The 15,112-nt window shown below is 40.9% G+C and overlaps 1 protein-coding gene across 1 annotated transcript in view; it reads right to left on the minus strand.

The window, feature by feature from the left end:
- KIAA0895 (KIAA0895 ortholog) overlaps positions 1–15,112 on the minus strand; it is a 41,369-nt gene that overhangs the window by 11,669 nt on the left and 14,588 nt on the right. The window contains exons 2-3 of the mRNA XM_019538651.1: positions 10,674–11,362; positions 2,852–2,995 (exon numbers count right to left, since the gene is read on the minus strand). Of these exons, the coding sequence (XP_019394196.1) occupies positions 2,852–2,995; positions 10,674–11,362 (833 nt within the window). The remainder of the gene's footprint in view (positions 1–2,851; positions 2,996–10,673; positions 11,363–15,112) is intronic.

The following is a 15,112-nucleotide window of genomic DNA, read 5'->3' on the forward strand; positions in this document are numbered from 1 at the left end:
GGGCCATAAATGGGGTCATTTTGAGGAAAAGTTTGGTAGCAGTCAGAAAAGCACTGCTCTACATAGTCTAAGAATTCGACTATACAGATATGATTGCAGAATTGGAGCCTAACTGATCCACAGGGGAGGTGGGGGAGAGGGGAGTGGGAACTGACGATGCACAAAGAGCTTACAAATGCACAAACAAGTATTCTTCGGTTGAATTTGAACAAAATCAGAGAGACTTTAATTGATGGAATGTATTTGTGCTTAAACCTTTTACAAAAAAATTTAAAAAATCACAATTTAAAAGTTACCCTGAATTAGGGAATAGAAACATCATACACTTTTCTGCTTCTTTATGATGCAAAAAAGCATAAGCCTGTCATTGTTCAACATTAAACAGATATGATTCAGGGTTTTTAGTGCAGTCACTTCAGTCTGCTTACTCCCGTGACTAACATAAATAAAAAGCTCTATAGCCTTTATCAGAGGTGCAGAAAAGGAAGTAAAAAAAACTCCTATGAAAACAAGCATCTGAAGTGAAAATTACCAATAAGGCATTCGTTTTAACAACATCTCTTCCCTTTAACTGGAGAAAGATTTTATAGGAGGGAACCTAACAGTCTTTAAATGATATTAAAAGAGTGGAGTGGAGGTGTCCTTTTGGGTAAAAGAGAAAACCTTTAATCCAGATGGGCTGAACCTGCTAGTTTGATGCTGGTGTTGGACTCTGGCCACACAAGATATACACACCGAGGAAGAGAAAAAAGCACAGAGAGAGAATTAAACTTCTCTTTCTGGTGCTGACTTTTAATTGCAACAGCAATTTTGCTACTAGACAGAGACAGACTCAACACACATCCCAAGCACTATTCAACTTGACTGAAGCCAGCAGAGGTTGAATATCACTGAGTCATCTTCTAGTTTTGTTCTGTCAAGTCATTTCTCATGACCGGGATGAGGATCCCATGGTGGGATCCCTGGGTCCTAGGAGGTGGTATGTGTGGAAGCCATTATAATAAACCTTCCAGTCTACCTGTTCTAGCATTGGGGTTAATTTATGGCAGGGTCAGGAAATAATTTCGGGCAGAGGACCACCTACCCAGTTTTGGCAGGCTATTGAGGGCTGCATGGGTAGCCCCCCCCCTTGACAAGTGCCCCGCCTACTGGTCACCATTTTGGGACTAATGTTCCAATGTCTTGTGACCAGTGTCCCCGGGCCAGCACTGGTGGGGCCCAAAGTGGGACACAGGCTGGCAGGGGTCTGTGGAGCCGAGCTAGGCTACACCAGCAGGGAGGGGAGGAGCTGGCACAGCTCCCACCCTGCTGGCTGGGAGCTCGTGCTCCTGCCACCCTGCTCTGGACCCTGCTGGCACTGTGTGGGCCCCGTGTTCCCGCTGGCTCCTGCGCCCACTCACACCCAGTGCCCCCAGCCCTGCGGTACAGGCGGGAGGCAGCGCACAGCCCTGACCCCCTGCTCGCCAGCAGGGAAAAAGCTGGTGCTGAGTGCAGAGAAAAGCGGGAACACAGGAACATTTTTGACAGGAACCAAGGGCAGATAAATATTAATTTTCTAAATTTTTTAGGGGCCCTGTAGCCGGATAGAATGGCCTTCCTGGCCAGATCTGGCCCACAGGCCACATTTTGCCCACCCCTGATTTATGGACACCTAGAAGAGGGCAGAAGAGTCCTTCCTGTCAGAATGCTGTTTATCAATTCTGGTCTAGTTTCTGACACGCTCATTTTTCATTCACTGATTTCAGGTTACACACTCTTCTTGTTTAACATATGTGATCTCAGCACAGTCCTTTTCTGTTCAGACTAATGCAGCTTCTGCCTTCAACTCTTGCTGATTTTTATAAAATTGAATGAAGTAAGATGAACTGGACTTTTTGTTAGGTTGGATAATTCTGGATATAAGCTTCTACACAACAAACCCCAGAAAATAAGGCACATAAGACTTTGTATTTAAAGGTTTAGGAAATGTTCAGGGAAACAGACCTTCTTAAAAAAATTTCAGACCTTTTTTTTAATACATGGTAAAGCAAGAAAAGATCAAGTAAGCTTTTCTTTTTTTTAAACCCACCTGGTACCCGTCCTGCCAATATCCGTGCCTCAGAATTCTACATAGTGCACTACTGATGCGACTAATACCTGAAATGGTAAAAATTGCAGTACCTTCCACTTTCAAGCACTACTGATCTCAAAGACAGTAGGGGACAGACCCGTGACTGACTATTTTTGTCAGATAAAAAGCTTTTCAATCCTCCTTTAAAACACATTTTGTTCTAACATTCACCTTAATATTTCCCTGTTTCAGATCTGAAACAAGACTGCACGTTTTATTTGGGAAAACAAATCAACTCACAAAAATCAATCAAATGTATTGACACTGACAAATCTAGTTTAGAATAGAAAGGCTGACAGATAAGCCAAACCATGGAGGCGACATGAGAGAGAAAGGTGTGGCAAGCTGTCATTCAGCCCCATGGCCCTTGTTGAGCAAACAAATGGAAATCAAAGAAGAAAGTAGGTCGTGTGTGAAGGGCCCAGTTAAAGTATACGTACATGATTCTCCCTTAATCCACCACAGCAGGACTTAAATGAGTTGCAAGAGATATGTGGACATTGTACCAGACTGGACAAATACATGAGGTCCATCAGGTGAAATCCCAGCATGACTCTCCTATTTAGAGTTAGTCTCCCAAGAAAAGTAGTGAAAGCTAGTGTTATGATTGCTGAAAAATGACATTAGACAAACCATCAGGGAAAAAATGTAAGACCTCTTCCTGACTGGATTTATAGTCTAGTTAATTTCTAATGTTTGATTCTGTGGTTTAAGTAGCTGCTGACTCTGTATGCATCCTACCTCACCCAGGCAGCCTTCTTTCACCATGTATTTCCTGACATGATTCCAGATGCGACTCTTGGTCAGCAGGCTGCCTCCAGTGACCTGTTCAAACTTTTCATAGCTTCCATATTTCTGCAAAGTCCGTTCCATAATATTGATGGACTGGGGAATAAAAAGCAAAAGAGACAGAAATACAATAAGACACCAGTTTGAGACTGGTGACTACCACAATGGGACAAATGGCAGTTTCCTCCCTGCATTCCAATGCATGTATGTATCATTGAACTACATTTTTTATGGGTAGGCCAATATGCTCTGTAATCAACTCCTTTCACTCTCAGAGATCTATACAAATTCAAAGACATTGAAAAAAGAGTCTGATTAATTAATTTTGGGCCCAGCATACTTAGTTCCCTATGACTTTGGGAAAAACCACTTGATCTCTCTGTCATATTATTTAACCTGTGAAAATGGGGATGATAATGCTTCCTCAGCTAACAGAGATGTTCAAGGGTTAGGTCATTAGCACATTCCCCATCCCCACATGGTGCACAGCCCCCACTGCCAGCAGCTCAGCAGCAACAGATGGTGGGTCCTCAGGGTGCTCATGGCCATGGCAGGCAGAGTCCCTGGTAGCACATGGCTTCAGCTGAGTCCCAGAGGCTACACATGGTAACACAGAGCCAGCCCGGTCCAACCCGCTTGGGTGCACCTTGAGACCAGACCAGGCTGGCTCCATACCAGCACGTGGGGCTTGAGTCATTGCAGGTGGGAGCCATGCACCAACCAGCCAAGCCAGTTCCCTGCCTCCATGTCAGGTTTCCAGCAGGAAGCCACACATGGAGGTATGAAATTGCATGCCATTGGGTCAGGTGGGCTCTGTGTCTCCACATGCGGCTTTCTGCTGGAGTCCTAGAAGCCCCACATGGAGGAACAGAGACAGTTGGCCTGGCCCAGTGGTGCCACAAACCCCACAGCCACCCACAAACCCCATGTCCCCTCCCCCAGCAGGCAGGAGCTCCCTTCTCCGCTTAACAGCTGTCCAGTCATGCACCACCACGCTCAGTGCCTCCACATAGGACTCTCAGGCGCATAATAGCATATATATATATATATAAATAAAATATATAGATGTATAAAATAGGATGACAGTGCATGCTACAACTTGATTATTGTGATGCTGAAAGGAATCTGTTTGCTGTCCATGGGTACATACACACATATTAACTTTCTGAGAGTTAAGCAGCTTAATTATTTTAAGTCAACTTAACTGTCAGAGTGTGCACACACATGAGGAGCGGAGTTGACTTAAATGCAGTGCAAGATAATGTACCTCCAAGATGTATTATCTTGTGTTGCACTAGTTAAGTTGACTTAGCTCACAAGATGGCTACCACCATGTCACAGAGCTGTATGTGTATACGCTCGAACATGGCTTAACTTAAGTCAACTTGGTTAAGTTGACTTAGTTGTGTCGCGTTATTTTAAGTCAGCTTAGTATGTGTGTACATGCCTCATGAAACACAATTAATTCAGAACCCCACAGAGCTGCTGACAGCTTCTTTTCATTGTATTTTTAACTAAAACTAGGCAACCACAGACAAGTGCAACTGGAATACATTAATGCTGTTCACAGGGTGTCCTATCTAAGTATCGTAGCTCCTGGCTGAAAGAGACATGCATTCTCTGAATGCTGAACAAACATTCCATGTCATTCTTGATAGTTCCCTATTACCTAGCTTAGAATAATTAAATCCCAAGCACCTCCTGAAGAAGCCAAGGGCTCTATTCAACTTGAATGTACACCAGTATAGTTCAGCAAATTTAATTCTGAATAAAAATAATGGATTTAATGAATTAATTGCATTTTGTACATAGGTCTGGGAGCAAAGGATCTGTCTGCTACCTGTAATTACCACCTTTGTTCCCTTATACTCCTCTGTACATGATTTATTGTATCAAATTGTTATTTACCAAGCTGCTTTTAAGTGGAGTGGGGGTGGCACTAGCTAGCGCCTGCTCGCACAGAAGCCAAGGGGAGTTTTGCCACTGACTTCAGTGGGAACTGAATTGGGTTTCAACATCAGTGAATAAAAATTGATATTTTAATTCTCAAAACAATTGTTTCTTGGAAGATCTGGGATGATGTATATGCATATGTACAGAATGAGTTAGGAAAACCATGAACAGGCACAAGCACTTGTGAAGAGAATGGTCTCAAGGCATAGATGTTATGAGCCTGACTCAAAGCCAACTAAATTCAAAGAGAAGTCTTCCCAATGACTTTGGAGGGTTTGGGGATTAGATCCTTTATGAATACAAAGTAGCAGTTAAGTTAAATGGATAAGAAAAGTTCAGAGATATTATTCAACATTAACAAATGAGCAACTTAGTTTTTTCTTGTTCATTTCTTCCTTGGGCAGAGGAGTCAGCACAAGGCCCATTTATCATGGTAAGTTTCAAGCAGAACTGAAGAGGTACACTGTTATTGTGTAACTGGGTGAATTTCCCTTTCTCTGTTTGGACTTCTTCCCTTAAATAATGGAACCTAACCTTTATTGAGTTCTGCTTCAGTGAACATTTCAGGCTTTAACATGTCTCAGGATTAGTGAGGATTAGTGACTAAATGCAAAGACAAAATCTAAGCAACAATTAGTTCTAAATTAACAGCTGATTTTAACCGTCATGGAAATCTTGTATTTCCTCAAAATGTATTTCAAAACTAACTTAGTGGCCTAAGGCTGAACTTGTTCTAACAATCATTTCATTTAATATAGGTGGTGTTCTTTGATCACTGTGCAGATTCTGGTGTGTGAACATCCTATTCCTATAAATAGCTTATAAAAAATACATTCCCTATTAGCTACAGGAGCACAGTTTGTTCTCTGTGAATAACCTGAATAATTCAGAACAATTCTTCAGTTTGTTTTACAGTGACCAGATCCTTTAAGATCATGTCACCTACTCATTGTTCTGTGTATCTGGTTTCTCTGAACCAATTAATTTTATTATTTCAGTTAAGCAAAGTGTCTCTCAACTTTCTATCCTCTGACATGACATTTTCTTCATTGAATTTCCTTGTCTTAAAAGCGGTGAAGTCCATTAGATAAACACATGAAACTAGGCTTCTATTTATGTTTCAGTCTCTTTGCACATACATTCACAGTGAAACAATAGCCCATAGACTCATGTTCTACTTCCCAGCCATTTTTATTTCTCTCTTCCTTGCCTCTACAGTTCAGTTCAACTTTACTTCTCAATAATTTATACTGGAAAGATGTTACTAAAGCGGAATTAAGATGTTGGAACTAGAGATCTAAATTACATTTAACAGAGCTCTGGTAGGTGAAATTACTGTATCAATTGATCATTAAGGCTAGGTAGAGAAGTTACACTTAACACATATTAAGCATGCAGAAAGCACTTTAAAGTCATAACAGAACAGACATTCATAGCACTTAAAGCACTTTAAAATGGCAGATTCTACTCTAAGGGCACCAGTAAATATGGTACAACACATTCTCAGCTGTTCCCCTGCACGGCAAGGAAGAAAGGAAGAAATCTGAGACAAATCAGTTATGAAGACATAGGGGATCTAGCCAAAGAGTCCAGAGGCCTAAGGGCCTACAAAGGGGCAAAGTCCAGATAGGGTCAGAGTGCACGACCAGAGGGGGAAGGGGCTGAAAATGAGACCAATGGACCTGGGAACTCAGGAAAGAGAGAGTGGGACCAGAGGTTGCGTAATTAAGTGTCTCAGAGACTCAGAAGTACACCTAATAAAAATAACAACACATTTCTAGGTTGGTATTCTCTCTATTAAATTATTTGTCACTCAGAGCTTCAGTATCATCCAATTACAGCACCAACCCCTCAGATGGTCACTAATATACTATTCGTCAAAACTTATTATGGGTACTTAAAACTGTGTAACACAAACACTTGTAACAGACACCAGACAATTAATTTCCAACTTTGTATGGAACTAGAAGTATGACTTTCCCAACAGCATCCCGCTCACCTAGTAATATTTTATCAGATTTCAAGTAACTAGTTGTCCTTACATGATATCTACAGGTTATGAGCCTTCTAATTTAGAACAAAATCATTTAAAACCACAGGTTCATGTCTTGGATTTTAATCAAGTAAATTGATGAATAAGTGCTCTACTAGAAAGAGGTCATAATAATTGCATCAACCCAAATATTACCTTGTGTATATAGATGAATTGTGTCAATTTAAGATTATAGTGAACTTAGTACTAATGAAGATAAAGACTTAAGAGTATTTGGTCTGAGCCAGGAATAATGTTTCTAGTCGTAAAAACCACCTCTAAGAGTTTGGACGCTGTACCGCAATCCTGATTATGAACTATCCCCATTATTACAGTTACAATATACATAATGTGAAGAGAACTACATCTGTGGCTTCAGAAGATACAGATAGCGACCATTATGAAAGGCCTATTTGCTATGCTATTTTTTTATGTTCATGAAATACTTGTGATTCTGTATGTATTTTCCTCTACTACATATTCCTTAGCTTATGAATGAAACATACTATAAAGATAAGAGGATACGGAAAAATTGAAGAGGGGAGAACAGAAAGGTGAGAATAAAGGAAGTGGTAAAACAGAGAAATTCCTAAAAAAAGAAGCTATGAAGTTATCCATAGTTTATTGTATGACATTAATAATCCTACACATTGCTATATATCTATGCAAAGGAGAGGAACTTAAAAGGGAGCAGACTGTGTTACCAAGTTGGAGAATCTTCTCTGTTGAGATCAAAAGCCTAGAGAAGAGAGAGCTTAGAAGAACTCTAATATTTCCAAGTCAAGCATTTCTTTTTTACAGTGCTGGCAAAATCCAGCTAATTTCCCCTCGATTTCTTTTCTTTAAAAAGATTAAGTACTTCTGTGGTTAAATCCCCATCATATCTTCAGAAAACATTGCCAGCAATACAGCATTAAGACTCTAAACAGCCACACACAATGGAGGAAAACACATATGTAAAAAGAACAGACTCTCTGTTGAGCTTCCAAAGTATCTGTGAAACCAGATTTTCAGATGATTAAAAATTCCTCACTAGTGTCTTCTGAAGAATTAATGTATTAGTGCTTGACTTACAGTGTTGATGTAAAAAGTCAAGGGAATTCCATTACTGTAAAACTGGCCTGGGAGCAGCGTTAGGTCTGCTCTATGTGTATGTATACACGTGTGCATGTGTGTGCATGTCTATTGCTATAAGCATCTCCTGCAAATCTGTCAGAATTAATTTAACAGATAATGCTTCTAGAATAAGGATGGTAACCAATCGAAGCCTGAAAATGTTGCAAAAACACAAGTGAGTCCACTGTCTTGCTATAAGAAAAATACTTCAATGTATACAGTAATGTCTGAATACAAACCATTAAAAACATGATTGGTTTTAAATGCTTACAAGAGCAAAATTCATTAGTATATATAGCAAAAGGCACTATAGTGTTTATCTTCCTCCTAATGAAAGTATGTTTTAGTTTAAACTTTCAGTGAAAATTGAAGGAAGGCAGCAACTTTTATGACCCATATTGTAGGAATGCATATATAAGTTACTGATTATGATTCTGCGAAATATATTGGTTCATATAAATAGTAGCTAGAAGAAATTAAATTCAAATCTCCATGAAAATGAGATTTTCCATTTAACTACAGAGGAAAAGAAATAGTGCCATCTACTGGGATTGGCGTTATTTGAGACAAGATTGCTGCTATTTTTCATCTATTAAGAAGTCCAGAATGCATTTATTCATTAGCTTCATAATCTGAAGTTTGAGGAAATATTGTTTTTCCTTTCCATTCCAGTCACATACACTAACTTATATTGTAAAGCAATTCACAGCTCTGTCTGAGAAAAGCAGTTTTTACTTTGTATGTCCAAATGAAGAAAATTTTTCATGCTTCACTGGATATAAAATAAGCTTATCTTCTTTATTTGTTACGATAGTAAATGTGTATTTTGCCATGCTTAATTATTAAAAAACTTGCAATGAAGCATCAGTCCCTAAAATAACCAACAGATATCGTTGAGAGCCCAGTTGCTATTGACAAGTCAATGAGCCATTATTTTGATTATATTTTACAGTAATTTGTTGAAAGAAATCATACCTTCGAACAGATACTTTGCTGATTCTCTATTTGAGAGTTTCATATTAAAACATTCTTTTAAAGTCTTGCTTAAGACTGAATTGTTTCCTTTTTCATAAATACAAAAAGGGCTAGCTTACATTAAATTCAATATTCCAAATTTAGCTATTTAATTTATTTGCAATCAGCTATTTTTAACGTCCCTAAAATTATTCACAGACCAAGCAGACATTTGTTTTAAAAGAAAGCACACACCAAATAAGTAATAACTTAGAAGGCCTCTTCAGAGCTTTTAAGGACAAAGTAGATAAGTTCTATTTCATCAGGGAAACAATTAAACTCACAATTAAGATCAAATGTATAACAGGATAACCAAAAAAATAAAAAGAAGATCCTCTTAAACCTTCAGTGCTTTTGAAAATATGGTGCATCATATTCTTCCTAAACCAGATGATAAAATCCTGGGTGTCTGGAATTTGAAGTGTTTTATTTTCAATTCCTGCACTGAGATTCTTTGTGGAATGTGTATGCATTGCAACCAAAAAAGAAGCCTGCTACAGAATGACAGCATTTACAACATGGGATTCTCTGTTAAATACATTTTCTAAAACTATTTCATGTCCTAAGCTAGAAACAATCTTACAGAAAAGCACAAGTGGGAGCAGGGTTGCTTTTGGTGCGACAGAGATAAACTCTCAATGCATCTCATGTCAGTTAAAGTTGAAATAAAAGCATTTTGAGCATGATAATAGATAGGAAGCCACATTAATAAAATGAATTGAAAAGGCTGCAGCTTAGCTATCAAATGGACAACAGCAACCCATGAACCTACACAGAAAGCAGACCACATAGCATAGGAAAATTGATTTATGCAGCTTTACCTGTCCCTGGAACAGAATTTCAATCGCAGTCAAGGGCAGAGGCAGATTTGTCGCCTGACTGAGCCTAATGAAATGTGAATATCCTTCCAAAGTTAATTAAACCAAATGAAATCAACACATGCTTATCCAATAACCATGTCCTCAAGGCAAGTCATAACGAATTTATGATTGCCCCGTATGACTGACCTGCATATTGTACAGTCTTTTTTATGTTTTAAGTAGGTTCAGATCTACAACATCTTATAGAAACATCTTGTTATATTAGGCAGGCTAGTCAAAGAAAACATGAAACACAGAAAGACAGCTAGAAATTCATGTCACATTGCTAGGTCCTTGTCAACTACGGCAGTAAATTTTAGGTTCTTTCTTTCTGATGAAAAAAAGATTTTAAAAACACATTCAACTTGAAAAGTTTTCAGTGGGCGTATCTACATGAGATGCTGACTGCACAGTAGCCTGATACTACTGCGCAGTAGCATCACGTAGCAAAAACTGTGCCAAGATGCTACTGCACAATATTATTAGGCTACTGTGCAACAGCATCAATAAAAAGACATTCACTGGCACTACTGTGCAGTACCTCCAGTTACTGCACATTTATTTAGTACTTGCTTGTATAAGTACAAAATAAATGTCCAGTAACCACTGCACAGTAACATCTTATGTAGACGTGCCCAGTGATATGGGAATGCATTCAATATCAATGTCCCTTTAATTTGTATTTTGCAGTTGATATAGTCTCATGTTCTAATACAAGCTGTTATGAATAAGAATCTCTGACCTGCAGCAAGAAGAGGCCCACGCTGTCTTTTTAAAAGAGAAAAAAAAAGAACTGTACCTGCTTAAGAAACCTGTCAGATGCTTGACTGTGCTTGGCTAATACATTTGGCAATGCAGGATTTGCATATTCAAATTGGGGATTGTAGGTAAAATCTGACTTGAAGAATTTCATCTTCTCTTTCTCTACATTGGAAGGCTTGATGGCAGTTAGTATACAGAGTTTTCGGCCAGAAACTTCTCCCTCTTTTCCATGGCTTTTTGACAACTGGGGCTGCTTTGGCTTTGCTAGATTAGAGAAATAATGCCTCTTAGCCTTGCTTTTGGTTCGAGGTGGCAGTCCTTTGCTGTTTCCTGTGACTGAAATACCATTCGTAAACTTTACACTGGTAGACATTGGGCTAGTGATAAAGACAGAGGGCTGTCTGCTCGTACAGTACCACCCGCTGCTCAGCAAAGGCAGCGGTACTTTGATCTTGCAGTGCTCGCTGCTTCGCAAGGTAGTGGAAAATTTGGTGGATTTTCTGTGTCTTTTATGATGTGCAGATGACTGCTTTTGGCAGTGGTGTTTCTTCTCCTCTTTACTCTGCAGAAGGACATTGTAGCTACTTGTTCCTGTTGTGAAAATGTCCTTAAGTACTCCAGGTGACAGGTGCTGAAGACTGTTTTCATTCTTAATGACCAGCTTGTGTTCCTCTGGATTTAAGACTGTCTTTTTAGAGAGCTCTTGTTTAGGCCAGTGAAGTTTTTCTGTATATAAAAAAAGACAAAACCAAAAAAATCTAGAACACATCTGACTGCCACACAGAGAGAAATATATGTTTTTAGGGCCAAAACATAATACCAAATATGAAACCAAAAACTTGAACATAACTTGATATAATTACAGAAGCCTCAAGACAGTCTTAGTATTAAGATAAAAAGAAACTTGTATCTAGGTATATATATCTATTGACTTTTTTAAAAGTCAATTGGGAAAGTAAGCCTAATTCAAAACATACAGTTCTGCCTGTCTCTATACAGTTTCATAGTTATAGTTGGTAGGGTTGGAAGGGCCCTGAGCAGATCATTAAGTCTGACCCCCTGCCATGGGCAGGAAAGGATGCTGGGGTCAAACAACCCGGGCTAGGTGATTATCTAGCCTCCTTTTAAAGACCCCCAGGGTAAGAGTGAGCACCACCTCCCTTGGAAGTTGGTTCCAGATCCTAGCCGCCCTGACTGTGAAGTAGTGCCTCCTGATGTCCAGCCTGAATCTACTCTCAGTCAACTTATGGCTGTTATTCCTTGTTACTCCCAGTAGTGCTCAGGGGAACAGGGACTCTCCCAATGCCTGCTGGTCCCCCTTGGCCAGTTTATAGACGGCCACCGGATCCCCTCTCAGCCTTCTCTTGTGGAGGCTGAACAGGTTCAGGCCCTGTAGCCTCTCCTCGTAGGGCCTGCTGCTGCCTCCTGATCATGCGAGTGGCCCTCCTCTGGACCCTCTCGAGGTTGTCCACATCCCTCCTGAAGCGTGGCATCCAGAACTGGATGCAGTACTCCAACTGCAGCCTGACCAGTGTCATATAGAGAGGGAGGATCACCTGCTCGTGATGCCCAAACTCAATGCTAGTTGTGCTAGTCTGTGCTTGTCTGGCTGCCCAAACTCAATGCATATCTCAACAATTAACTTGCTGAAAATCAAATCTGGGTGCATGTGTTTTTAAGTTTCCATAGACACGTTATGCTTTTCTACAAGTTTTAAGTAAACTGTGACTCATCTTTAAAGAAGTTTTAGAAAAGTAATTAATGTAAAAAAAAAGCTAGAATGAACTTTAAAATGTAGCCCATGAATAAAGTTCAGCAAAATGTGCACCCCACAGAATTATAAGGCTGTGCACCCCACAAATTGCCTCTGCTTTCTGGAGTGGGGTAGGACAACCCCACTGCCAGAGTTGTGATGTACTAAACAGCTCTAAGGTAAGCAAGCAAGAGAGTGCTTACTACTCTCTTCTTCACTGCATACGGTTTTGGAGCTAGTAGCCCTCCATGGCAAATCTGACTATCAAAGAGGAATCTCTCAGAGAGGGTGACAGATACCTGGAGTACATGAGTTCATGGGTCCAGTTTTTAACTTTGCAAGACTAGAAGGTTAAATTTCAGGACTTCTTTGCATTTCTCTAAACTCCTATTTTTTTCCTTTAAGGCAGTTCCATCAATTATAACTTTAAAATCCTATGTCGAGTAAGGGTATTACAAAGCGAGCAGTTAGTACCAAACTCTGTTCTGAGAAACTTACAAGACAAGGCTGTACTATAGTGACACACACTTAGGTTTAAAAAAAAATAATAATTTGCTTCAAAATGCAAACACTGCAAGTTAGCTACTGTCAGCTTGTAAGTAACATTTCCTGAGCATAGGCAGACCTTTGTCCTCCTGCTGGCTCTGGGGCAAAGGAACTCCAAAGGAGCTCTGCTGGACTGCACTCTGCGGTGGCTTTCTCTCCCTTGGAAAAGGAGATCTACAGCATAATGTGGCTGCTTACAGCAGATAATACAGCCCCAATCCCTACCGGACACCTGTGCCTAATTTTCATGGAGGAATGATCTACATTCCAGTGGCCTTACAAGCAGATCACACTAGGTGGGCTTCTGTAGGGCCTCTGAGAAAAAAATGGTAAACAATGCCAGAAACTTAGGCTGTATAAAAATGTTCAAATGATCTGGGAGTCATAGAGCCATAAAGAAGTAGGTCTGGAAGGGACGTCCAGAGGTCAAGTTCGACCCCCGCCTGAATAAGGATCATCCTTATCTAAACCATCTCATACAACCATGAATTCTACAGAAGACTACTCTTACCCCTAACACAACACAGACCTAACACCTTAACTTGTCACAGGGGAAGCATGGGAACCACGGCAGCCAATGTCCTGCCAATATGCTCAAGAGGTCCCTGGTAGAGGGCCATGCCCTTGCTACAGAGGAAGGCGAACCCCCCCACAATCCATACCAGTTTGACCATGAGGTAAAACCTCCTTCCTTACCCCAGATATAGTGATCAGTCCGACCCTGAGTGGAAGGGCAAGACCTTCTAGCTAGGAACCTCTGGCTTTGCCCCTAGTAGAAGAATCGGTACATCCCAGGTGAAATCCAAAGTCTTAGCTGTAGCCAACACCCAGTGCCTCTGGGGAGGCTTAAAAACACCTTACCGTACATTATCCAGGTTTGTTCTCCTGATGGAAAATCAAGGTGTGATGTGAATGTAATGTGTGTAACAGCAGGAAGAAGTAGGGAGCAGTCTGCAGAGCTGTGTTGATTGTTAATTTGGACTGCAACTCCCAGAAACCCCCATGGGCTGGGAGGTATGGAGAAAAGGAAGAGGAAGCTCGAGGCTGGCGTGGGGGGAAGACAGAGCAGTGTGCACGTGAAACCTGGTCAGCCCTACATGAAGTGCACAATCGAGCTGAAGACCTCACTGGTTTGGTCAGCCAGGACTGTGGACTGAAGAAACTAGACTCAGACTCGGTGGCAGCTGTTGGCTGCTGTTTTGAGCACTCTAGGGCAGTGGTTTTCAACCTTTTTTCACTTGTGGCCCCCTAAAAAAATGTCAAATGGAGGTATAGACCCCTCTGAAAATTTCAAACAGAGGTGCAGGCCCCTTTGAATTGTAAGTATCAGTATTCACATACTTTTTACTGTTCATAGTCATCTTTCGCAGATCCCTTAGGTCCACAGGCCACAGGTTAAAAACCACTGCCCTAGGGACTAAAGGTTTGTTTGAGGACATCTCCGGAGGTGCTGGGGGAGTGGGGGAAATTTAAGATGCTGAGTATATGTTACCACAGTGTTGATTTTTTTTACCTTTTACCTGTCCCCTTCCTTTGGCCTGTTGACTTGTGACCCTCCCCTTGCTTCTTGTATCAGTTTCTGGGGCTGCAGGGTTGGCACACAGGGCCTGCCTGAACAGAAATTTGGATGCTGAACCCCTGACAAGCAGAGAATCTTCAGTGCTGATGCTGTGCATCTAGGGATCCCCTGTGCATGCATCTCAGGGTGCTCTGCACGCTCCCGAGTGTATGGGACAGCCCTGATTGGCTGACCCAGAATGATCAGAGTCAGTCTGTATCTCCCTGCAGCACTTCTGCTCCCTGCTTGGCTGGAACAGCAGAGTTGAGGAAGCAACATACATTGTCTCCATGGTAGGAAGGAAAGCAAAATGGGATGCTGGACAATTGTGCTGCATCTTTTCTCAGAAAAGAACGTGTACAAACATTCTCTCTTCCAGGAGAAACTCTTCTGGGGGCGATTTAACCCTAGCTGTTTGCAGGTTAATTTTGCTCTGGGAGAAAAATGCAGAATCTGTACACTTGTCACTTCCCCTGGGAAAGCAGTGACTTTCCCAGGAGAAAATGGATGTCTGTGTGGCCTTACTTCGAACTTTCAGGCCTACAAGTAAAGGATCCATGTAGCCATTGATATGGCCCAAAGTATAGACAGAACAAAATTTACATAAGGACCTCTGGAT

Source organism: Crocodylus porosus, unplaced genomic scaffold (genome assembly GCF_001723895.1).
Source record: "Crocodylus porosus isolate Cpor-Errol unplaced genomic scaffold, CroPor_comp1, whole genome shotgun sequence".
Lineage (NCBI taxonomy): Eukaryota > Metazoa > Chordata > Crocodylia > Crocodylidae > Crocodylus > Crocodylus porosus.